Below are 27,083 nucleotides of genomic sequence, written 5' to 3' on the forward strand. Positions count from 1 at the left end.
CATCAGTGTTTATCCACAAAAACTAAGCTGTTTCCCTTTGTCTCAGGTCCAAAGAGTGTTAAATAAGTCTGTTATTGTAATGAGGATATGAACAGGCCTGTGCTTACAGACCTCAAGTCAAAACCTTAGAACAGTGTTATTGCTCTGTTCCTGAATGTTAACTGTATGTGATATGTGATACTGGCTCTTGGCTTGGTTTATGCTGCTGCTTCTTATTGATTGTTCTAAATATTCATTATAACGTTTTGCTGTAATTTGAGTAACTAAAGTTCAGATGCTGTAAATAAACAGAGAAATACCAGGCTGAACAGGCACAGGATCTGCATGTGTGGTAGATTTTTATAAGTAAAGTCCCCTCCTGCTTTGGATCATTTGTAAACTCGATAACCCTCTGGACACAAAATGACCCTTATACTATATGTTGTTAAAACACCATGTTGTTGACCTGTTTGGTGAGACACTGCTGGGGATGAGCTTTTCTCTGTTTGAAGGATTCACAGTTACATATGGTATTATCATGTTCTAAGGGCTGATGCCTGATGGGAGCTGATGTCACTGTAGACTGTAGTGCAGGCCTACACATCAGTCATGTTTGTGTACATGTAGTACATGTAGTACATGTAGTCCATGTAGTACATGTAGTCCATGTAGTCCATGTAGTCCATGTAGTACATGTAGTCCATGTAGTACATGTAGTCCATGTAGTACATGGTGTACATGTGTCTTGTACATGTAGTGATGACAGTGCGGTGGTGTCTCCGGCCGCTCTGCCCTCTGTCTGTATTGTTTGTATTGGCTAAGTGTGTTAGTGATAGCATCGTCATGCGGCCTGGGAGCTGTGCTCTGAGCATGCTCAGTAGCAGGGTGCTGGAGCGGGTGCTGTCTGAATGCTGATGAGCTGATGATGTCACAGAGGGTGATGTCACGCGGGTGCAGCGGTCGGACACAGCTCCTTCTTTGTCTGTGGAGGAGGGTCAGTCTGTGTGACAGCACATGTGTTAGCGTTAGCATGGCGGCTACAGTTTGTGTACAAGTACAACATGCTACTGTATGCCTCATCACGGCTCCCTCACACATAGCTAACCGTGGTTGTCATAGCAACAGGCTCCGGCCCAGCTCAGCCCTCGCTCTCAACACAATTTGAATTACTCACACACATGCGCAGTGAGGACAGACGCACAACACACTCACCTTCTGCGACTAAGGGCAGTGTGGATCTGCCAACATAAAACAGTGTGTATGCAGCGACGGAGAGTTTTTACATCACATCAGAGTCTGACGCCTCAGAATACATCACAGAGAATATACAGACAATATACAGACAACATCACATGTACATCACATATACACTCACCTTCTGTTAGTATAAGGACAGTGTGGATCTGCTCAGATCTGTCACATCACAGACTGTGGAGTCTGAGGCCTCATAATGCATCACAACACATGTACATCACATCTACATCACATATCAATCACATACAAATCACATACTAATCACATCAGTAATCCCATACTTTTTAGAATATGCACACATAAATGTTTATGGATTTAATTATTTTAGACCTAGTGTATGTAGATAACATGTGGTGAGTAGCACTAATAAACATGTGAATGAGGATTATAGAGAGATCCTTAGCAAACCCCTTTAGTTTGTTTACTACAGCTTTGAACACATTAACACCTGATATAGTCTTGTGACCAGCTTGTTGGAATAAGAGCATTTACTGACATACTTCTGTGTTTTAAATAATCATTCTGAAGAGAGAAATGTGAACCATGTTCACAAAATAGATGGCTCCTGACAATTATTTTACATTGATGTGTTCCAGTGACCTCTTGTTCCAAATGCAGTCTATACAAAATGACAAACGTATGTTTGGCTTGTGTCTTTTGTTAACAACACTTCATAACCTTGAGACATAATTGCAATTCATGACATTCCCACTAGATGACGCCAACAACAAGCACAACACAATCACACAGGCTCATGAATGAGGATTACCAGATGAACTCTTGACTAGATTCTCTGTCGTGCATTCAGTTAAACAGTGCTATGTTCACATATGATAATGAACAGCAACTGCATGTTGATGGTGAAATCTGGAGGTTTGAGCTTTCACATTTGGCATGGCCTGGTCATGTACTGAATATACTGAAGAATGAGGAAGACTTGTATTTGTCCTCGATCTGCAGGTTAAAGCACTGGCAACACAGGTTCAATTGTGAGTGTAATAACCAGTAAGAATGCAGGAAACATATTGTCCCCTTAAGGTGCCTTAACCCCTTATGACAGGTTGGAAATTGTGACATTACGTTAGGGAATTCCATTACCTAGAAAAACTCCTCTAATGTAAACAGAATGATTATCTGACAAATACTGATATGAGAAAGGATATTTATTTCGTTGAAGTAATAATAATAAAATAAAACATGGTTTATTAAATGTAAACTGTGATGAACCTTTGGACAGAATTCTCCCTAGCATGATGTACTCAATGTCTTAGAATTCTCTACTTCCTGTAATTTTCAACTTTTTTATTTTTAACTTTTCATTGCAAATTTCTTCTTGATCGGTGTAAAACTATAATTTACATTTACAATAGTTATAATCCCACCAAATTAAGTCTAAATTTGAGAATCATAAAAATCTGTCATACGCACTTTAAGAACCAATACACAAACAGTAAACAGAAACCACTCAAATTCATACTGAAATATTTCACTTGTACTTAATATCTGAGGAAGTAGACATGTTTTTAGGGAAAAGCCGAACCAAGCACTAGTTATTAATACTTTGCAACTGATGTCATCAACATTTCCTGGGTTTGTGATGCTAACTTTAGGCACTACTCTGTCTGAAGCTTGGTTAGACTTTATTTATTTGAACTCAGTTGGAATTGGAGAGCTGACTTGGTTGAAACGGCATCAGATGAGATAGTTTGTGCTGTTAAACACGTCTCTCACACATAAAATTACAGTCACAATTTTTATTATTTTTTTTAAGTTTTTCATTGAGTCACTCTCACATTTTTGTCAAAAATCAAACACGTGAACACGACCACGAATACTCATATTTATCAGAGGGTCCTGAAAATGTGCGGTTTTAATCCATTTTGTTTTGTCCATTTTTTTTTTTTTTTTTTTTTGCATTTTCAGATTTCTTAAAACTTTTGTAAATTTTTTTTGCATTTTCAGATTTCTTAAAACTTTTGTATATTTTTTTTTTTTTGCATTTTCAGATTTCTTAAAACTTTTGTAATTTTTTTTGCGTTTTCAGATTTCTTAAAACTTTTATATGTTTTTTTTTTGCATTTTCAGATTTCTCGAAATTTTTGTATGTTTTTTTTTTTTTTGCGTTTTCAGATTTCTTAAAACTTTTGTATGTTTTTTTTTTTTGCATTTTCAGATTTCTTAAAACTTTTGTATGTTTTTTTTATTTTTATTTTTATTTTTTTTTTGCATTTTCAGATTTCTTAAAATTTTTGTAAGTTTTTTTTTTTTTTTAACATTTTCAAATTTCCTTAAACTTTATGGCAGTGTTAATGTACTAATGCGTACACTGTGTCACCACGGTAACTGCTGAACATTCTCCCCTACACATACACGTAGAACACTTCTGCATGCGTCTGATCAGCTGCGTGCTCGACTTCTAACTACGTATGATTGCACTGTCCCTGTCAAACTAATAAATAAATAAATATAATAATAGAAATAATAATAATAATAAATAAAGCACCATCTGACAATTTTGGGCGTACGCTTTATACCTGCCGCGCTAATACCCTCTTTTAAACCCACAACTGTGCATGTCCGCCGCATGATCTGTCTCTGTTTGCGGCATTAACTCCCCATGGCCCAGTTGTTGAGAGTCTATGCACAGAATAGGTTTCAAAAGGCGCATACAGAACGGCATTGTGGACGTGTGGTGCGTTATAGACAAGAGGGAGCGCTCTATTTCTGTCCAAACACATTTAACGCTCTGGCCCTAGTGTGACTCTGTGCAATTTTTACCCAATAGTTTGTCCTCACACCTCAGAATAGCCCATCAATACGACTCTGTGTGTGTGTGAGTGTGTGTGTGTGTGTGTGTGAGGACAGGTGGGCTTGTCCCGGCATGATTATAAATTATTAAGTTGTACTGGGCAGTAGCTATTTTTAGTCAGTTTTAGTTAAAGGGCCCATATTACGCTGTTTTCTGATCTATGTTAAATTGTTGTTTCCTCATCACAAACAGACCTGGAGTTGTGTTTTGTTTCATTCACACATGTTTAACACACAAACCCTGCATTTTTAGGAGTTTTCTCTTAATAGAAAGCGATCTGTTCCACCTTGTAATGTCATGTGTTAGTACAGGAGGTGCTTCACTGTGTTTTTAAACCCCACACACCTTAACTAGAATCATTTGGATGATTTCAGACCTGGAATTGCCAATCTCTACTAAATAAAATGTAAAAGGTTGCTGCTATCTTGAAAATTACCATTACATGACATCACAAAGTTGAACAGAACATTATGAGCTTTGGAGATGTAGACAAACAGAAAAAAAACAGATGTGAATGAAACAAAACATAACTCCAAGTACAGTATAACAAGTATTTGATGAGGCAACAGCATTGTGACATGGCTTAAAGCTCACAGGAGTCAAATCCCAACTCCCAATTTATTCTTCAAGCTTAGACATGATTTTGTCCTCATTTTAGTCCATGTTAGATTAAATTTTCTTGTTTAAACATGTTTAATATCCAAGGAAACAGATGTGAAATTGTGAATTGTAATGGATTGTCTGACACCTCCATTAGGGTTGGGTATTATTAAGAAGTTGCCTCGATGCATAGGCCACGATATGATGTATGATCTCGATACAGTGAGCTTGTGATCTGATGCGATATATTTCAAATTGAATCTATACGGTTCAATTAGTCTTTGTTAAACCACTTCTTGTGCAAAGTTCATATGAAACACAAACATTTAAATCATCAAAACAGTGAAAATGTCAAATATGTCCCATAAACGAGTTTCCTTCCTCTAAACAAGCAACAAAAATGTAGCGCTGTAACAAAAGAATATAGTAAAATAAACCAAAAATATTTATGGATATATATCAAAAGAGCAGCTCACAATATCGATACGGTATCATCGATAACAATATATTGACATTTCAATATTTTTGCTCACCTCTAGTCCATGGAGATGTGATTGTTTTACCAGGAATTAAGGTTAAAGTTAACTTCATTGATCCTTCATGAGGGAAATTCATTCTCTGCATTTGACCCGTCACCGGAGCAGTGTGCACCTGACACGCATCTCCAGATCTTGGTCTAGTCTTGGTCAGAAACACCTTGGCTGGAGGATTTGACCTATTGCACATGTTTTAGATTCCACAATATGGCAGTAAACGTATCTGTCTTATATTGATTCAGTTGCAAATGTTGTTGCTGACAAGAAAATACCATGATGAGCCTACATTTTTACTCTTGTCTCCATGGAGATAGATAGATGCCACACTGCAGAACATTACAGCAAAGCAATAACATATCTATGGAGACATGCAGGAGGCAGACACACCACTAGAAACCTTTAAGTCAGATTCATTCTTATCACTATAGTTATACTTATTTACTTATGTTTGACTTTGTTCTGTAGTCCTTGGTTAGTCATGGTTTTGGTTTTTGTTTTAGGCTAAATTGATTGTATAAACTAAACCTTGGCTTTGTGTAGTTCTCATTCACTGGTACATTTACATTTAAAGCACATTTAACCTCATTTTCAGATGTATTTAAGTCTACTGTATACTGCCTGACATTCATCCACATTAGTCACTGATGCCAGTGTCTCCAGTGTCCCATCTGGAGCAGCTGTAAATGAAGACGAGGTGTGAAGCAGAAGTGACACGTGCACAAGCTCAACGGGGCCCACAGCCTCTGCTCCAACTGGGTTTAACATCCAGTATCCCCGTTGGATTCACTGGTCTATCTGTCTAAATCTGTCTCAAGAGAAGTAACGCTGATGACTTGTCTGCTTGCATGTTTGATTATGTGAAGGACTAATTCTGAGTATCTACCAGTACATTTTTTAATCCCGTAGTAGATTTAATGTTTCACACACATTGCTTTAAAGGGGGGTACTGTCCCCTTATCACAAACACGCCTCAAGAGGTTTTATATGTCTTCCATCCATGTTTCATTTTCAGGTTCATTTTAAGCCCTATTCAAACCCTCCTCACAGTTAGGTTCTTCAGTTATGCTCCGCCCACAAACCTACATCACCCCACGCTCCCACATGACAATTCTCCATAAATATACAAAAACATGACACAAAACTGTACACAACAACTTCACAAACCTGATGCGATGTGCAGTAGTTTCATTTGCGGGATGTAGGCTGATTGTGTTGTGATGGAGCTTTGAAGGGGGAGCAACAGTAGCCAGGCTGACGCCACCTAGTGCCTCTGCTCAATTTAATTTCTCTCCTGCGACTAGGTCAAGAATCAGAATACACTAGATGGTTTGCAAGAACCCTGAAAGTTGTAGACCGTGCATTGGCCGATCAGCGAAGAGCTGTGAAGCCATGACGTCAACTCAAGAGCCTGTCTCAATCCCTTTTGTGGTACAGCACAACAGTAAACAAAGCGGTCGAGATGGATGTAGACGAAGACATGCATTCTGTGTTGGCAACGATTTCCGAGATCAAGAATTTAAAGGCGGAAACAAAGAGAATGTTTGATGAATTTTATCAAGGGGGAAAGATGTTATTGCCCTTTTTCCTATGGGATTTGGTGCATTACATACATCACGACCAAATCAGCAACGATTGGTTAAATAAAAAAGTACCCGCCTTCATCGAGCAAATTAATCCTAATGCTGCGAGGTCAGAAGGTTTCTGTGAAGTGAAACTGGCTGATGAATCAGGCTAGGGCGACAGGGCATTAAAAACAAAAGTGAAAACTCATAGATCATGTTAATTAATATGTTGTATTTTGGTGAATATAGCATTTTCAAAACAATTAAAGGTAACAAGGTGATGTAAATATGTTATGTGTTAGCAGTTAATATGCCGTAGAAGTAAAATACCCACTGCCTTTATTGTCTGTTGTGGAGATAGAGATCTAACTTGAGAATCGAGCCTACTTGTCTTTTGTCATTGAATTTATTTATGTACAGGGCCTATATTAGACAAAAAATGAGTGCGTAATTAAAGAAAACCAGATCTTTGGCCAGATCTTTGGCATTTTTTGCTCTGACAACATGAAACTTGGCACTGCACACACCCATGCCATTAGGATGAGACCTTCCAAATTTGAGATCACTCGAATGAGCAGTTCGAGAGTTATGTTTTTAAAACAGACAAACCAACAAACCAATGGGGACACACAGACAGACATTCTTTTGCATTTAGATAGATGAGATTTAAGCCATGTTGAAATGTTGCTACCTTCTCAAAATCAGTAAACATACCTGGAGTTATGTTTTGAGTAATCCTTTATTATTAGTCTGTCTACATCTCCAAAGCTCAAAATGCTCTGTTCCACCTTGTGATGTCATGTAGTGGTAGTTTTCAAGATAACATCTTCTTTTACCTTTTGTTCAGTAGAGTTTCCAAGGCTGAAATTGCTTAAATGATTCTAGTGAAGGTGAATAGAGTTTAAAAACACACTGGAGCACTTCCTGTATTACGACATGACATCACAACATGCAATAATTTCCAGTTTGAGAAAAGAACTCAGCCTAAATATGCAGGTTTTGTGTGTTGAACGTGTATAAATGAAACAAAACAGAACTCCAGGTATGTTTGTAATGAGGAAAGTTGTGGCTTTTCGGCTACAGTCGCCTTTTTCTTGGTCAGTTTGGTCATTTGCGTGAATTGCATAGAACCAGTTTTTTTGTAGGGTTAAATCATGTTAAATTGTCTTTATTTAATTCCGCTCAGCGTCTGGGGATGGAGAAGGGTTCTGATTGGAGAGGGACACCAACTTATTTACGTCGACCGGAAGAAAACGCACACTTTTTGCATGATCGCGGAATACATTAATTCAGCTTTAAAATCAGAATAAACCACCCACTTAATTCGGATTTAAGTTTAATTCCAAATAAGTTAAATTCCGAATAATACCACCGGACACTGTCACCTTTTTTTCTCTGAGGAGTTTGCAGGTTTAACAAAGATCAGAAAATAGCGTAACATGGACCATTTAAAGACTGACTTAATGAATGGGCCTCGCTGACGTACAGTTCCTCTCTTGACTCTCCTCTTGACTTCATTCTCGTCTGACATGAGTTGTTGTTTCCAAACCTCCGCCCTCACGATGACAGTGAACCGATCTGCCCACTGATTAGCCGATTAGCAGCCTAAATATAAAGCATTGTAATGTTTTGAGGTCTTTGTCACAGCAGTTGTCATAACATGCCGGGACAAAAGGAGGAGGCAATGGGGAAGGGCATCTGTTGTAATTGATTTGAATGGATTGAATTATGCTGATTGCAAATATTACTGTCTTTAAAAAGGTATGGACAAAAAACAAAGTCAATAAGAGGGTGAATGTTGCCACCATTTTGAATTCTTATGAACACTTGGCTGTAATAGGACAGTCTTTTGTGATGTCACCTACTACCGCAAATTGGAAAGGCCACTGAAGGCAGCACAAGTTTAGATGTTGGTATTTTTGACTAGAAAGCTGGAAATTGCACTGAAGTTGCCAAAAAAATCTATGTTATCATGTTGTTTACTCATCATAGACGTACCTGGAGTTTTGTTTTGTTTCATTCACACGTGTTTATCACACAAACCCTGCATATTTAGGCTTATCTCCTCTCAAATGGAAAACACTGTTCCACTTTGTGATGTCATGTGGCAATACAAGAAGTGCCCCACTGTGTTTTTAAATTCCATACACCTTCACTAGAATTATTTGGATCATTTCATCTCTACTGAACTAAAAATAGCTGTTAACATGGAAACTACTTGGGCTGTAACGAAATCCAAATCTCTCGGTACGATATTATCACGATATGGATCTCACGGTAAGATATTTATTGCGATATTTTGAAGAGGCTGGTATATTTGTGGATAGGACACTTTTTTGCTTTAAAAAAAACCCTGACAAGATTTTGGTGTGAATTATTGCTGTTATAATTCCAAGAATTCAAGTAAAAAACATATAACTTCATGTTGTTTGCGCTGAAATGAATGATGGGATATGTAGTTCCCAATGTTTATTAGCTAGTGCTACTATAAAACAACGCATTTAAGCTAAGGAACTTGTAACTTGATACACTGCAACGCCCCACGATATTATTGTGAGACTTCTGACTATACGATGTCACAATATTTTGGTTATTGTCACATCCTTAGAAACAGTGACATCACAAGGTGGAACAGAGCATTTTGAGCATTGAAGATGTAGACTCCTAAAATACTGTAAAGTAGGGGAGAGCATTGCCATGAATCTGGCGATATGATCACAGTAGTATCACGCTATGCACGTCAGGACTCAATATATCACGTTATATCCCGATGCTAAGGTGGCAGTAGCTCGGTTTGTAGAGCGTTCGTCCACTGACCCACAGGTTGGCTGGTGTGATTCCAGCTCACACAGGTGAATGCTGTCGTTGTGTCCTTGGGCAAGACACTTAACCCACCTTGCCCACTCTCTGCGTACGCTAGTGTGTGAATGTGTGTGTGAATGGGTGAGTGGTTCCTTGTTTTAAAGCCTTGAAGGTGGAAAAGCGCTATAGAAAAATGTGACCGTTTACCATTTACTAAAACAAAGGACAATATATTGTGATTTATCAATAATTACACATAATATTATGGTAAAGGACACAGTCTCAAGAACAAAACCGGATGAAATACAATGTATTAAACTTTTAAATCATGAGAACCGTAAGAATCAGTAGAAAAACTTTAAAAGAGGACTTTAAAAAATCAATTCGAAAGACTTTTTTAAATCGATACGAGAATTGAGCAATGAAGTATGACAATATATCACTGAATCGATTTTTTTCTTACGCCAATACTCCAAAGGAACACTCAGACAGGTGTGAATGAAACAAAACACAACTCCAGGTCTGTTTTTGATGAGAACCTTAAATTAGAACCCAACTTAAAGCTCCCAAGAATCACTTTTGTGTAATATAGAACCTTTAAACTCGCCGGTTCTTCATTTTAAGCCCTGTGTGTGTTTATAGAACAATAGAAAGAGCCAGTTCATACCTGATGTCCCGATATGTGCTTTTATTGTTGTGGTGTTATAAACGTGCTGATGTAACGTGTATTGTCCGGGCCTGCCCATGTCCTTCACTTCATTCAGAGCTCTTTAAAACCACTGACGTTTTCCATCACAGCACCACGGCCCTGTTTATTTACACACACTCCAGTGATGTACGCATGAGTCAGGACTGTGGCCCGATGACCCCGCCCCTTTATTACAGACCTCCACTCGTCTCTCTCCATCTCTCCATCCATCGCGCTTTCTGTTACTTTTGTTCTCCCGTGTGTGTGTTCATCCCGCCTCCTTCCTCATCCCTCTGTTTTTACGACCTCTCTTTGTCTCTCCACCTCCCGTCTTTCTTCTGTTTTTGTCGTGCTACCTCTCTCCCACCTTCTCTCTCTCCATCTAGTCTCTCTCTCTCTCCTCCTTTTGTCTCTCTAACTCACCGGTTATCAAGCTCTCTACCTCCTTTTCTCTCTCCAGCTCTCCCTATCTTTCTCTCTCCCTTCCTCCATTTCTCTCTGCAGTCCTTCCCTTTTTCTCTCTCTCTCCAGTCCCCCTCTCTCTCTTTCTTTGTCTCTCTCTTTCTACTTCCCGTTGTCTCTCTCTACCTCCTTCTCCCGCTCTGGCTCTCCACCTTTCTTCCTCTCTCTTTGTCTTCTCCATCCCTTGGTTTTGTACTCTCCTGCTCTCTTCCTCTCTCTAACTCGCCATTCATCAAGCTTTCCTCTCTTTCTCTCTCTCCCTCTTGCTCCAGTCCCTCTTTCTTTCTCTCTCTCGACATCCTTCTCTCGCTCAAGCTCTCCATTGTCCCTCCACTATCCCTTCAAATCTATCCTTGTCTTCTCCATCCCTCGCTTTTGTACTCTCCTGCTCTCTTCCCCCCTCTCTCTAACTCTCTTGCTTTTTCCTTTTCTTTCTCTTTGCATCTTCCCTCTTCTCTCTCTCTCTTTCCCCAGTTCACATCATCCCTTTCTTTTTCCTCTATCCCTCTCGATTTCTCTCTTCCCTTCCCCTCCTCCCATGTCTCTTTCTCTTTACTTCCCTCTTTCTCTCTTTTTCTCCCTCTCTCGCTTGCTTCTTTGTCTCTCTCTCTATACCTCCCGTTTTCTTTCTCTACCTCCTTCTCTAGCTCTCCATCTTTCCTTTTCCATCCCTGTTGCTTGTACTCTCCTGCTCTCTTTCTCTCTCTCTAACTCTCTTGCTTTCTCCTTTTCTCTTTGCACCTTCTCTCTCTCTCTCTCTCTCTCTCCAGCTCACACATGTCTTTCTTTTTTCTCTATCCCTCTTTCTTTCTCTCACCCCTCACTCCTTCGCCACTTCCTCCCATGTCTCTTACTCATTTTCATTTTCAAGTTGTATGTCTCTCTCTCCCCCTTCCTCCTTTTTTATTTTCAGTCTTTCCCTCTTTCTCCCTATTCTTTCTCTCTCTTTTTTATCCTCTCTCTCTCTCTCTCTCCAGTCCCTCTTTTTCTTTCTCACTCTCTACCTCCCGTTCTCTTTCTACCTCCTTCTCTCCATCTTTCTTCCTCTGTCCCTCGCTTTTGCACCCCCTGCTCTTTCTTTCTCTCTAACTCTCTTGATTTCTCCTTTTCTCTTTGCATCATCCCTCCTTCCTTCTCTCTCTCTCTCTCTCTATCTATCCTTGTCTTCCCTATCCCTCTTTTGTACTCTCCTGCTCTCTTTTCTCTCTAACTCTCTTGCTTTCTCCTTTTCTTTTTACACCTTCTATCTCTCTCTCCTGAGCTCACAGCATCCCTTTCTTTTCCTCTCTCTTTCTTTCACTCCAGTCCCTCCTACTTTTTCTTTGTCTCTCTCGCTCTCTAACTCCTTCTCTCATTCCAGCTCTCCATCTTTCTGCCTCTATTCCCTCGCTTTTGTACTCTCTTGCTCTCATCCTCTCTCTCTACTAACTCACCATTTATCCAGCTTTCTGCCCCCCCCTCCCTCGCTCCAGTCCCCTCTCTGTCTTTCTTTCTTTCTTTCTCTCTCTCTACCTCCCATTCTCTTTCTACCTCCTTCTCTCACTCCAGCGCTTCATCTTTCTTTCTCGATCCCTGTCTTCTCCACCCGTTGCTTTTGCACTCCCCTGCTCTCTTTCTCTAACTCTCTTGCGTTCTCTTTTTCTCTTTGCATCATCCCTCCTGTCTCTGTTCACATCATCCCTTTCTTTTTCCTCTCTCTTTCTCTCTTCCCTTCCTCCCATGTCTCTTACTCATTTTCATTTTCAAGTTGTATGTCTGTCTCTCTCTCCCTTCTCCCGCCCCTTCCTCCTTTTCTCTCTGCAGTCCTTCTCTCTTTCTCCCTCTTTCTTTCTCTTGCTCCAGTTCCTCCCGCTCCTTCTTTGTCTCTCTCTACCTCCTGTTTTCTTTCTCTACCTCCTTCTCTAGCTCTCCATCTTTCCTTTTCCATCCCTGTTGTTGTACTCTCCTGCTCTCTTTCTCTCTCTCTAATTCTCTCTCCATCTGACAACATCCCTTTGTTTTTCCTCTCTCATTCTCTCTCCTCTTTCACTCTTTCATTTTTAAGTTGTATGCCTTTCTCCCTCTTCCTCTCTCTCTCTCTCTCTAAATCACCATTTATCAAGCTTTCTCTCCAGTCCCTTGCTCTCTTTTTCTCCCTCTCTCTACCATATCTCTCCCATTTTCTATCTCTACCTCCGTCTCTCGCTCTAGCTCTCCATAATTGTCCTTTTCTTCTCCATCCCTCGCTTTTGTACTCTCCCTTTCTAACTCTTTCACTTTCTTCTTTTCTCTGTTCTGTGCACCTTCTCTCTCCCCATCCCTTTTTTAACTCATTTTCATTTTCAAGTTGCATGTCTGTCTCTCTCTTTCTCTCTTTCCCTCTCTCTCTTCTCCCTATTATCCATTCCCTCTCTCCTCCTCTCCATCTCTCTCCTTTTCTCCTCTCATCACATTTGTACCGTACAGTAGGTCATTGCAATCACACCCACCGAGGGCACCGCTCCCAAATACTCCCCCCCCCTTCCACTTCCCTCCCACTCCCTCCCTCCATCCATCCCCACCCGCCCGTCCAATCGCGCAGTGGGCGGGCCTCGGCGCCGCGGCCAATCGGAAGCCGGGGCCGGGCTCGTGCTCCTCGGCGATTGGCCCGGGGCTGCGTGACACGTCGGGGAGGATGCGAGCAGACTCGGTTCTTCACATGGGAGCAGACGAGAGGAGAGGGGGAGAATCACTGCTAGGATAAAAAACAGAAAAAAAAAAAGAAAAGAAAACATCAGGGTAGCATAAAATATAATCATAATCGTACCCGTGCAGATGTTTTCATGGAGCGTTCAGGGAAGTGGAGTCCGTCCCAGGAGCATGGCTTGGTTTTGTTGGATTTTAAGAGAAGGATGCAGCGTTTTTTCAGTTTTTCTTTTAGCACATTTTGTATCAGACTGACGCTAAAAGGGACCTAAATATTGAACAGTTTTTGGAGCATATTTTTTGTTATTATAGAGTCCGTGTGGACTTCTTGTTGTTTTGCCAAAATGCCTGAAGCGAATTATCTCCTGTCAGTGTCATGGGGGTACATAAAGGTAAGAGATTTCGATACTAAGGAGTAGACTCGATACTCAGTACTGAATCTGATGCCCTGTTGATTATAAATACACTTTGTATTTAGACATTAGAATGTGATTTTCAATATTAAATCATAGTACTTAATTTTATTTTACCATGTGGTCTTACAAATGTGTAATCCCTCAGTGGTCTATGGGCGTGTAATAGTCTGTGTGCTCTGATACAGCTCAAGATCATCCTAAAACTATTCAAGAAATGTCCATTTCTGTCCTGTGACTTTTTAGTATCAATACCTGCTTAAATGAGTATTTAGTTTTGATGCGAGTTTTAGTATCAATTTGTTTCAGATTTTCGATACTTCTGACAACCTTACACTGCAAAAAACAGAGTCTAGTCAAGTTAAGATGACTTGAATTAAGAAAGTTTTATCATGATTTAAGTAAATTTCAATTGACAAGTAAAATTATCTGCCAGTGGAACAAGATTTTTTTAATTTTTTTTTTTACTTAACCCATCTTGCTATACTTAATTTTATTTTATTTATTTATTTGCTTGAGCCAGGTACAAAAAAATTCAAAAACAATAACAAAAACAGTGATATGTACATGAACATATTTGGGATATTTGGGATATCTTGCTTTACTTAAAAAAAGAAAAACAACAATTTTTTGCACTTAAAATAAGAAACAAAATCTGATGTTGCTTGAATTAAGACAAACACACTTATTCCATTGGTAATTAATTTTAGTTTTCAAGTTGAATCTACTCAAATAAAGTTGAAGATTCTTAATTTAAGTCATTTTAACTTACCTAGATATTGTTTTTTTCAAGTGTAGTATGTACAGTATAAATTTTGCAAACATTCGCAATATTTTTGTTGCCAGATGAGATGATTGGAAATGTGTTTTAGTCAGTTTTTTGACAAATTTTGATTTGCCCCGTGTTTAGTGTATGCATGTGCTTTATTTATTTTTTATTTTAGCTTATTTTTTACAATATTTTAACTTAGGTTACTGACCTAAAAAGTCCTGCATACTATCTTTTTTTCTATTTTTCTGTCTAATTTATTCAAGTTGATTACATGTACTTTCCCAATTACAAAAGGAGATTGTTTTTTGTTTTGTGAGATTTCATGCCAACTTATTCTTTAAAAAATACTGTGTTTATTTTGAAGGAAGTACTAAATATGAAACCCATTAACGTCAGAGCTAAGAATGAACTTTGCAGTATTTTGGCTTCATTATGAACATGGCTAATACATTCTGAAGGGAGCACATCTTCAGTTCAAGTTAATTAGAATTTCTCGTAATTGTATCTTGTATCTAATGGCATATATTGATAAATCCAGTTAGCCAAATCAAATAAACCTAGTATGTAACAGTGAAAGCTATTTTCATCTCATTGCTTTGTTAAAGCAGCAGCCCACAGATAAAAAAAAAAAAAAGCCAAAGTGGATTTCATAAAGAGTCATATTAATTATTACCATATTTACGATAGCTATCTGTGTTATTTCCAGGCCATGTGTGTCGATCTCATTTTCATTCACATTCATCAAATGCACATTTTCCCAAACAGATCACATGAGAAACTAAGGTATAAACGAGTGAACGTAACACAGTGACTCCATCATTTCCATGTTTAATCTGAAGATTGATTTGCGCTTATGTTTGATGTTTTGTGAATGGGCCTGTGCAGCCTCAGTCCACATCAGTCACAGCACTGCCAGGTTATTTTAAGAGGAGCAGATGAGAGGAGAGGGAGAGGAAGAGAGGGAGAGAGGGGGGAAGGGGTGAGGAGAGGAAGAGGGAAAGGAGGGGAGAGGGAGAAGAGACGAGGAGAGGGAGAGAGGATGAGAACAGGAGGGGGGGATGATAAAGAAGTGAAGGGGGGGCTGAGAGGGCGAGGAGGAGAGGGAAAGGAGAGTGGAGTGAAGGGGAGGAGGGTATAGGGAGAGGGAAAGGAAGGGAGAGGGAGAAGAGAGGGAGAGGAGGGAAATGATAGACGACGAGGAGGGGAGAGAGGATGAGAACAGGAGGGGGGGATGATAAAGAAGTGAAGGGGGGGCTGAGAGGGCGAGGAGGAGAGTGGAGTGAAGGGGAGGAGGGTATAGGGAGAGGGAAAGGAAGGGAGAGGGAGGAAGAGGGAGAAGAGAGGGAGAGGAGGGAAATGATAGACGACGAGGAGGGGGAGAGAGGATGAGAAAAGGAGAGGATGAAGAAGGGGAGGGAGAAGATGGCGAAGAGGTGAAGGGGGGAGAGGAGGGAAATGATGGAGGACAAGAGAAAGAGAGGGGAGAGAGGAGATGAGGAGAGGGAGAGAGGACAGGATGAAGAAGCAGATGATGAAGAGGGAGAGGAGAGGGAGAGGAGAAGGTTATGAGGAGAGAGAAAGGTAGAGGGAAGGGAGAGGTTGAGAGAGATTGAGGGGAGAGAGAAGGAGAGAGAGAGCGAATGGAAGATGAGAGGGAGAGGAAGAGGGAAAGGAGGGGAGAGGGAGAAGAGAGGGAGATGAAGAGGATAAGGAGAAAGCGGGGAGAAAGAAGAGAGAGAGACGAGGAGAGGTAGAGAGGATGAGAAAAGGAGAAGATGAAGAAAGAGAGAGAGAAGATGACAAAGAGGTGAAGGGGGGGACGATAGAGGACAAGAGAAAGAGAGAGGAGATGGGGAGAGGGAGAGAGGATGAAGAATGAGATGATGGAGAGGTGAAGAGGGAGAGGAGAGTGGAAGGGAGGAGAGAATGAGGAGAGAGAAAGGTAGAGGGGAGGGAGAGGTTGAGAGAGATTGAGAGGAGAGGTAGAGGAGCAGAGGAGAGAGAAGGAGAGAGAGAGCGGAAGATGAGAGGATGAGGGGAAAAGGGGTGAGGAGAGGAGAGAGGGAGATGAAGAGGAGAAGAGAAAGAGAGAGGAGAGAAAGAAGAGATGAGTAGAGGTAGAGAGGATGAAGAAGCAGATGATGAAGAGGTGAAGAGGGAGAGGAGAAAGGGAAGAGGAGAGAGAAAGGTAGAGGAGCAGAGGTGAGAGAAGGAGAGAGAGAGAGGATGAAAAGAGAGGGAGAGGACGAGGGGGAAAGGGATGAGGAGAGGAAGATGGAAAGAAGGGGAATCGGAGAAGAGAGGGAGAGGAAGAGGACAAGAGAAAGAGAGGGGAGAGAGAGGAGATGAGGAGAGGGAGAGAAAAGGAGAGGATGAAGAAGGAGATGACGAACAGGCGAAGAGGGAGAGGAGAGGAGAGTGGAGGGCAGGAGAGTATGAGGAGAGAGAAAGGGAGAGGAGAGCATGAGGAGAGGGAGATTGAGAGGAGAGGGAGAGGAGCAGAGGATGAAAGAGAGGGAGAGAGCGAGAGAGAGGAGGAGGGGAGGGAATGAATGAAGAAACAGGCCTTTCTCCTGACCTGATATTCTCAACCTACAAATGAAAACACCCATTCAAGGACTGAGCTAGATAAGGGTTTAAAGGAGAGGCATATAACATATTACAGTACAAACAATCATTTTGCATAAGTGTAGGTTTGCTGGATGAAGAAAAAAACATCCAAAAGAAGAGATAAGTGATTCAAAAGTCACTGATACGTAATTCAAATTTTATGTTTTTTGTGTTACTCCAGTAATACGTGTCTAACAGCACCAACGTAAGAGTAATAATGATTTCTCATGATGATTACTACTTGGAAATATGATCCAATCAGCATTGAAGTTGCGTCCCAAACTAAATGTAGCCCTTTGGTACTCATTAATTACTTGAGTGGGCTCTGGGTTCTTTTACAGTGTACTCTCGTACTAAACCTAAACTACTTCTAATATTTTGGGACAGCAGTACAGCACCTTTAATACCAGACAGGAAATGACCAAAAGCAGATAGTCTATGGGGTACCAAATTAACACCAGACACAAAGTAGATTTAAAATAACCCTCCCTTTAATAAAGAAAAATTAAATAAAAATGCACATTGAAATGCTTTCAAGCTTCACAAAAATGTACAACAACTCTATTGTTCATTTACTAGTCCTAATGCCGGCATCTAAATTCACCCTGTATCGATGCTCGGGTACGGTGTGACCAAAACCTCCGGGTCACTTCACTCAAAGAGCAAAAACAAAATAAAAGCAGGGTACCTCGATAATCGTGTTAATCCCACCCGAATCGTCCGGTCCAGTTCCGTGGCTCCTCGTCTGCTCCGATAACCAAGCTCAGCGCCCCCGGCTACAGCGCGTCTCCAACAGCGATCCAGGTGCGGCGTCCACACCCGCTCCGAACGTCTCGTCCCCGTATCCCACGTTGCCAGAGGTACTCCGATCGTCGCGGGCACTCAGAGGACTGTCTGGGGTCCGTTCTTCGTTGTCCTGTCCGGTAACGATCCACTGTAAGCTCCTTGTACCGCGTGGTTAGCGAACAGCAGCTCACAGTCACTTTAGCGACGATGACTTCTCAATAAGCGAGTAATAAGCGGAGAAAGTACAGTCCGCAAGTTTCGCGTTGAAACTACACTGTTTTTGACCGCAAATCACACACATAACTCACGGTGGATTCTCTGGGTGACAAACCACAAATCTTTACCAAAAAAGCAAAAAACACGAGACAACTTTAGCTGTAGCTGTTTTTCGGGCATCTCCCTCGGATCTCTCCCTCTATCTCTAACCCGCGCGTCTTCTCACGAGATTCACGTCACTTTCCAGACTATATTAGAATAGGAAAACCACTTTACCACTTGTACAGTATTGTAAAATAAAATATTAATATTTCTTATCTCTTTTTTTAGTTTTAGCAAATATGTTTTTAACCATAACATGAACTATATTTTAATGAATGAAGAATAAAATAAAATGAATTGTCTTTTTTTTTAAAACCATTTATAACTATGAAATATGCTTTTGCAAATGTACTTTTATCACATGGATTTGTTTTTTTTTTAACCGGGTTACATAAATATATCTTATCCATAGCTCCTCTGACAGAGTACACGTGGTTACTTTCCAGAGAAGAACTCAAATGTGGATACACTACAAAAAAGATGATTTCAGTGTGTTTTCACTATGCAACAATAAAATCAGATTCAATTTAAAACAAGAAAAACATGTAAAAATCTTCTTAAATTATTATTGTAATCAATATTTGCTTTTACAATGTAAAAAAAAAAAAGTCAAATTAAACCAGGAATCTAAAATATACTATTCCGTCTGAGTATTTATTTATTTATTTTTGTACATGTGTTATGTATGTCACACCTGTATATCTTATAACATCTCTTGTGGACTTGTTGCTTATTCACCGTCTATTTATACCTACAGAACAATACTTGACAGTGCATTGTTGTGCACCAGCATAATGTTAACACATATTATACAACATAACAAGACCTCTGCTCATGTTTGTGGATGTTAAAGGTGCATTGTCTAACTTTTCTGGTGAAGGGTCCATCAAATCAAATGCTTTTCTCCGTGGAGATGTTATTGCCTCATCTAGAATGTTTCACAGTGTGGTATTAAACCTTTTTACCAACATGGAGACCAAAACAAACCATGTTACAGGTCATATCTGTGGAAGGGTGACCCCGCTCACAGTCAGAATGCATGACTTTCTGGGATTTTTTGAGCTGTAAAACCACCTGTAATTGAATAAAAGTACGGTAGATCTGTTTAATGTCATACTGTGGAACGTTCGAAGTAGAGCAGTGACATCTCCATAGAAACAAGCAGGTGAGGGACCCATAACCAAAAAGTTGCGTAGTGCATCTTTGACATGTATGTGTGTATAAACATAAGATCTCTTCTCATGTGTTTGTGTCTCTGTGTTTCAGTTCAAGAGGATGTTGAATCGCGAGCTCACACACCTTTCCGAGATGAGCCGCTCCGGAAACCAGGTCTCCGAGTTCATCTCCAGCACTTTCTTAGGTCTGTATTATGTCCTACAATCCATGTGTTTGAAAAAATACATTATAAATTTACAGAATTAACAGGAATCTGAAAGCCCATCAGTACAACTCCTTCATTCAAGTTATAGCCTGCAATAAGTTTGTTTCTTTCTTGAAAAAAATGACTTTGTCTGGAATGTCTCACAGTATGGAATTAAACCTTTCTATATCATCATGGAGACCAGATCAAACCAGGCTACAGGTCAGATCTGTGGAGAAGGCAACCCCGCTCACAGTCAGAATACCTTTTTTTTTCTGGTTATTTTTGAGCTTTAGAACCACTTGTAAGTGAATAAATGTAAGGCAGATCTGTTTAATGTCATACTGTGGAACATTCCAGGCAGAACAATGACCATAATATCCATAGAAACAAGCAGGTGACGGACCCCCAACCAAAAAGTTACACAGTACACCTTTAACATTAGAGCTCCCATGACTGACTGAAATATAGTACAATTAATTTAATAATATCCACCTTATACCACCTAATTCCTGTCCACCTTTGTGACTGCTGCTACTGGCACTTCCAGTTTAGCAGGAATCCCATTCTTGGAGAACTAAAAAAGTTATAAAGTAAAGTTAAAACTAGGTTGATTTGTGTATGTTTGAAGTTCATGTTCACCAACAATTCAACACTGCACAGATTCTATGGCTTTGTAGTGTGTATAGAAGAAGAATCAAGTCCACAGTTCCTAATGTGTGTTACTGTGTGTATTTCAGATAAGCAGCATGAGGTGGAGATGCCGTGTCCTCAAACTCAAAAGGACAAAGAGAAGAACAAACCCATGTCTCAAATCAGCGGAGTGAAGAAGCTGCAGCACTCGTCCAGTCTCACCAACTCCAACATCCCACGCTTCGGAGTCAAGACGGAGACTGAGGACGCGCTGGCGAAGGTCTTAGTCCAAGCAGGAACAAAACATGACCACAACATTACCATAACATTACCATAGCATGACCATAACATGACCATAACATGACCATAACATGACCATAACATGACCATTACATGACCATAACATGACCATTACATGACCATGACATCACCACAACATGACCATAACATAACCATAACATTACCATAACATGACCATAACATGACCACAACATGACCATGATGACATGACATGATGACATCACCATGACATCACCATGACATCACCACAACATCACCTTAATATCATCATGGCATCCCCATAACATGACCATAACATGACCATAACATGACCATAACATGACAATAACATGACCATAACATGACCATAACATGACCATAACATGACCATAACATGACCATAACATGACCAATACATGACATAACATGACCATTACATGACAACAACATGACCATAACATGACAATAACATGACAATAACATGACCATGACATGACCATGACATGATCATGACATGACACCATGACATCACCATGACATCACCACAACATCACCTTAATATCATCATGGCATCCCCATAACATGACCATAACATGACCATAACATGACCATAACATGACAATAACATGACAATAACATGACCATTACATTACCATAACATGACCAATACATGACAACAACATGACCATAACATGACAATAACATGACAATAACATTACCATAACATGACCATAACATGACAATAACATGACCATGACATGACCATGACATGATCATGACATCACCATGACATCACCATGACATCACCATGACATCACCACAACATCACCTTAATATCATCATGGCATCCCCATAACATGACCATAATATCACCATAACATCATCATAACATCATCCTGACATCACCATAATATCAACATGACATCACCATAACATAACGCTGGGCAATATGGGGAAAAAAAAGAATTTCCCTCCGTATTGATCGATCTGAATTTTCGAATCAGTCTTCATTCATCCTATTTAAAACATAGACATGTGGACTTCAGCCATAAAGAAAAGGGTGTTGGGTCACTGCAGTTTTTAACCAATAATTCTGGAGAAACTCACATTTAAAGGCCGTAATGAGTTTGTACAATATGTTAAATGCTATCTGCAGACACACGCACATGCACACTACCACTATCACTCAACAGTGAGAAAATAGTCGTTTACTTTCTGTATCTTGGATGATAAAGATGAGAAGCACCAGAAGAGAAAAGACGGCATCACACAAACAGACACACACACAGAGACAGAGGGAGAGAGAGACTGGACTTTTTATGAAATTGTGCAGATTTAAGTCAAAACTTGTGAATACCTAAGGAGACATAAAAAGACGTGCTGTGACTCAGGCTGCTTTTTCCTAAACAAAAATGTGCATGCCTTGTCACTGAGATCAACCGAAGTAGATCTTTCAGTTTTTGGCACAGTCCATCATAAAGTCACCACAACAGCACAGCAACAGCACAGCAATCAATCTTATGGCTTCAAGTCAGATCATCCTGTCTTTTGTGTTGGATAATGGCATCACTTTCTAAAGCTTTTGTGGGGGGGAAAAAGTCACTTTTGTTTCTTTATAACGACAGGGAAGAGATTGGAATTTGTGTCAGGTTTTGTTTCATTTGAATAGGCCCAGTAACATAAACCAGGTCAAAACATTTGTATTCAAAGACAAAATCATAACTCGAGTCTACCGTCTTTCTTCTTTTTCAGGAGCTGGAACATGTAAATAAATGGGGCCTTAATGTTTTTAAAATCTCTGAGTTTTCTGGGAATCGGCCGCTGACAGTCATGATGTACACCATATTCCAGGTATGGCTCCATCTTATTATGTTACCTTAACAGTAATACACATCAGTAATGTATTGCTTTTTATATCTCCAAATTGTATTACATTACAAAAATTACTTACAACAAACTTCTGTCCTCCTCCCTTGTTCCTTGTAGGAGCGAGACCTATTGAAGACTTTTAAAATCCCCCTGGACACCTTTATAACGTACCTGATGACCTTAGAGGACCATTACCACGGCGATGTGGCCTATCACAACAACATCCACGCTGCCGACGTCACCCAGTCCACGCACGTGCTGCTGTCCACCCCTGCCCTCGAGGTACGGCTCCAGTCAGATGACCTTTACCCTAACCTTTACCTTCAAGAACCCTCCCTCTCTGACATAAAGCTGCCAGAACCCTTCTATTTTATAAGATTGGTTGATTTGACAAATTCATATGTAACTGTAACATCAACCTGCATCAACAAGCTTGTTTTTATTAAAATGGCAAAATCCTCCTATTGTGTAGCTTACAGTTAAAATATTTGAGAGGCGTAAAAAGATTGTCCAACCTGCCAGCACATTTCAGCCTACACAGAGCTCTGAAGAAGATCTGTATTGGTCAAAACACTTTTGTATCCCACGTTTTGTAATAAAGGACTTGAACTTTCAATCTTTTTAAACCCTTCAAACTAATTTACAGTGCAAGATATACAATAGGAGACTTGATTTTGCCATTTTAATGTTTCTAGTTAGTCCTTTAGGAGCACCTGATTTCTCTTTCCATCAGGTTATTTTTTGTGTTTCTCTGATCAAATAAATAAATACAATCCATTAATAGTACATTTGGTATAGGCTGGATGTGTGTGTCCAGGGCCTCATCGTCTCTTTGTTTTCTGTTTTAGGCTGTGTTCACCGACCTGGAGATCTTGGCTGCCATCTTTGCCAGTGCGATCCACGATGTCGACCATCCAGGAGTCTCCAACCAGTTTCTCATCAACACAAGTGAGTACAAAAAGAAATATGCTTGTTTATTCTCAAGAAATGTCAGCTCTTTCTGAAAAATCATTATAGAAAAGAAAAGGACTTTAGAGTTTTTTAACAGTCCCTTTAACACTGTGACATAACTTTATTGATCCACAAGGGAAATTCTTTGGGCACAGTAGCTCGCACGTCACAATGTTTTATAATAACAAAGAGCGAAAATATAAATGATAATGTAAATGTTCCTCCCCCCAGACTCTGAGCTGGCTCTGATGTACAACGATTCGTCTGTGCTGGAGAATCACCATTTGGCCGTGGGCTTCAAACTGCTCCAGGAGGAGAACTGTGACATCTTCCAGAACCTGACCAAAAAACAGAGACAATCACTGAGAAAGATGGTCATCGACATCGTAAGTACAGGAACACACCTCAACTTTGAGAGACGCCAAGAGAGTACATGTACATGCCCAGTAAAAATGCATAACTCAGTAAATAAATCAGATTGTTTTGGTCCGTGTTTGCATGAATAAAAGCGTAATAAAACACTTAAGTGGTGACATTAATGGGTCATGGGTCATATATGTTATTATTTGACCCTCTACATAGTAAATTGTATGGAATTACAAAAAAAAAGACATAAAAAATGATCTAGCATTTATTTATTTATTAAACTCTAAGTTGATAATCAATAGTCGATATATTCATGACTGACCTACAGACAGATGACAGGAAAACATCTCCCACGTACTATTTATACTGTTTCTCTATATATCAGTACTAAATGTTTTGTTGTTGTTTTGGTTTTTTGTTTATGTGAATAGGTGTTGGCCACAGACATGTCTAAGCACATGAACCTCCTGGCTGATCTGAAGACCATGGTGGAGACTAAGAAGGTGACAAGCTCCGGAGTGCTGCTACTGGACAACTACTCTGACAGGATACAGGTGAGTCCTGCAAATGATGTCCTCTCAGTTACTTCTTTACTTTGACTCAGTGACAAACATGTATACAATGGCTGCAACTATTTGTTGAGGGTCTAAAAATCCCCCCAAAAAACTTCACATGATTGTAAAGAGATTATACTTGCGTAGACATTTTAAACGCTACACTCGAGAAAATGTTGGAGTGAACTCATGAATTACTTTTAACTCGATCTGAGCCAAAATGAGACCCACTGGCAAAGTTGTTGCCTGTAAAAAATTGTATTATTGTTTTCTCATGTTGACCTGTTTAATTCAAATCAGTACAATTCTGTAGAGCTCAAATTCACAAAAGAATCACTCTGCAGGGCTTTACGAAATTGTTAATTTAGCCAATGGAAAGTTAGAAAATCATTTATTATTTATTATCATTCATTATTTTCATTTATTTATTCTGATCATTGATATCAAGGAACAACAGCGAACATTGCAGTCTGGCCTTAACAACACGGCAGTCGGCAGTAGCAGTTTTCCTCATCAGTGATCCCACAGCTCCCTCTGGTGGCCACACACCAGACAGATTAAACATGATCTTGTGTTTTGTGTTGTAGGTTCTTCAGAACATGGTGCACTGTGCAGACCTGAGTAACCCCACCAAGCCCCTGCAGCTGTACAGACAGTGGACGGACCGCATCATGGAGGAGTTCTTCAGCCAGGGCGACAGAGAGAGGGAGCGGGGCATGGAGATCAGCCCCATGTGTGACAAACACAACGCCTCTGTGGAGAAGAGCCAGGTACATTAAACGCACAAGGGCAGAAGAGACACACAGACACATAGAAACATATGAGATAAACACAAGGGTAGAAGATACACAGAGATATTGAAGCCTACATTCAAATGAAGAAATGTCTTAAACTGGACCATTAAAGACATCACATATCCTAAATAGGGACAATCTCAATCACAGCCGCTAATCTGTAACATCCATCTCTCAAATGCAAATTCTCATATCATACAGAACAAAATATATAACTTATTTTAATTCAGAGCCGCCTAATTTGTCTTTCACTTGCTGATTCTGCAGAAATCCACACTGTATCACATTTGTGTGTGATAGTAAATTATGTTTACAAGATTTTTTAAACATAAAACAATATCTTCTAAAACAGTTATATATATATATTATACTGAATGATAGAATTTTGGAGACGAGGTGTCTTCCGTATTTGTGAGACACTTGCTATAAATTAGTAGTCAGGCTGGCGCCACCTAGTGCCTCCGCTCAATGTAATTTCTTTCCAGCGACTAGGTCAGGAATCAGAATACACTAGACAGTTTGCAAGAACCCCAGAAGTTGTAGACCGCGCACCGGCCAATCAGCGAAGAGCTGAGCCAGCCCAAGTTACGACTGCGGACGGCATACGCTATCCTCCTTTGGATTTCCTTTGTCAAATACAAACTTCACATTTTGTATTGCACCTTTAATTTGCAAGTTCACTTTCTGCTTTGTTTGCTGTTGTGCCAGCAAATACTTGGACACCGCTGAGCATTCCGACGCATTACATACGTCACGACCACATAGCAGCGATTGGTTAAATGAAAAAGTACTCGCCTACTGTTGCTGCAAGGTCAGACGGTTTCCACGAACTGAAACTGGCTGATGAATCAGGCTAATAAATTGGCAGTTCAAGTCTTAAGTTGGGACGGAGATTTTTCACGCTCTGTGGTCCGATTCCAGACTTCTAGATTTGAACTGAATGTAGAAGGGGTTTATAAGACCTTGACCGTGTTAAAACACACACTTATATTTATCAGCACCAATATGAAAATGTAACATTTAGTAAGATTTTCCTAGTTAAATCTAAAATTTAAATAGTGATTTCCTTGTAAAACTCAAACTGGTGTTGCTGTGTCGTAGGTGGGCTTCATCGACTACATCGTGCACCCGCTGTGGGAGACGTGGGCCGACCTGGTGCACCCTGACGCGCAGGACATCCTGGACACTCTGGAGGACAACCGCGAGTGGTACCAGAGCACCATCCCCCAGAGCCCCTCCCCCGCACTCGACCAGACCGACGATGGCAGCGGGCGCCCACCAGGGGGAGACAAATTCCAGTTCGAACTCACCCTAGAGGAGGACGGAGAGTCGGACACGGAGAAAGACAGCGCCAGCCAGCCCGAGGAGGAGGAGGAGGAGGAGGAGGAAGAGGAGAACAGCTGTACCGACTCCAAAACGCTGTGTACGCAGGACTCCGAGTGCACTGAGATCCCCCTGGACGAGCAGGTGGGGGACGACGAGGAGGAGGGCGACGACGATGAAGAGGAGGGGACACTGTGCTCTCCGTGTGTTCAAGAGGAGGAAGAGGAGAGAGGGACACACTGCTCTCCGTCTGGCCCGGAAGAGGAGGAGGAGACGGGGACGGCCTGCTCTCCCTCCTGTGTCCAAGAGGAGGAAGAGGAGGAGCGGGCGGCGGAGGAGGGAGACGCTCTGTGCTCTTCGTCTTGTGTCCCTGAGGAAGACGAGGAGGACGCAGAAGAAGACAGGACCCCTGACACATAGCAGTTTATACGCACCTAAAGTACTCTTCTTAGTAATGACAGAGAATTATTTATAGAATATTTTTGGGGGGGTCTGGGAGTCTGCGATTACGTCCACGCTAACACATCGTACGTTTTACTGTGTTTTTAAACAGAGTCCACACTGCACTACACGTCTAAAACTTCAGAGCGGTAGTTTTCAAAGTGCAATATACAAAAGAACTTTATATAGCATGGGTGCTTTTCACATGTGTGTGTTGTAATTATAATTGTGGATGTGGATGTGATTACCGACTAGCGT

At 40.5% G+C, this 27,083-nt stretch overlaps 1 protein-coding gene across 1 annotated transcript in view; it reads left to right on the forward strand.

Annotated features, from left to right (window-relative positions):
• Positions 1-26,804, forward strand: part of pde4d (phosphodiesterase 4D, cAMP-specific) — a 563,267-nt gene extending 536,463 nt beyond the window's left edge. Inside the window, exons 7-16 of the mRNA XM_020932310.2 lie at positions 19,522-19,615; positions 20,356-20,528; positions 22,280-22,378; positions 22,514-22,678; positions 23,245-23,344; positions 23,579-23,733; positions 24,145-24,267; positions 24,855-25,037; positions 26,163-26,550; positions 26,692-26,804. Coding sequence (XP_020787969.1) covers positions 19,522-19,615; positions 20,356-20,528; positions 22,280-22,378; positions 22,514-22,678; positions 23,245-23,344; positions 23,579-23,733; positions 24,145-24,267; positions 24,855-25,037; positions 26,163-26,550; positions 26,692-26,804 — 1,593 coding nt within the window. The remainder of the gene's footprint in view (positions 1-19,521; positions 19,616-20,355; positions 20,529-22,279; positions 22,379-22,513; positions 22,679-23,244; positions 23,345-23,578; positions 23,734-24,144; positions 24,268-24,854; positions 25,038-26,162; positions 26,551-26,691) is intronic.
• The last annotated feature ends 279 nt before the right edge of the window (positions 26,805-27,083 follow it).

The sequence above is a fragment of the Boleophthalmus pectinirostris genome, unplaced genomic scaffold, assembly GCF_026225935.1.
Source record: "Boleophthalmus pectinirostris isolate CB_2022bp ecotype Guang Dong unplaced genomic scaffold, ASM2622593v1 HiC_scaffold_4, whole genome shotgun sequence".
Classification (NCBI taxonomy): domain Eukaryota; kingdom Metazoa; phylum Chordata; class Actinopteri; order Gobiiformes; family Gobiidae; genus Boleophthalmus; species Boleophthalmus pectinirostris.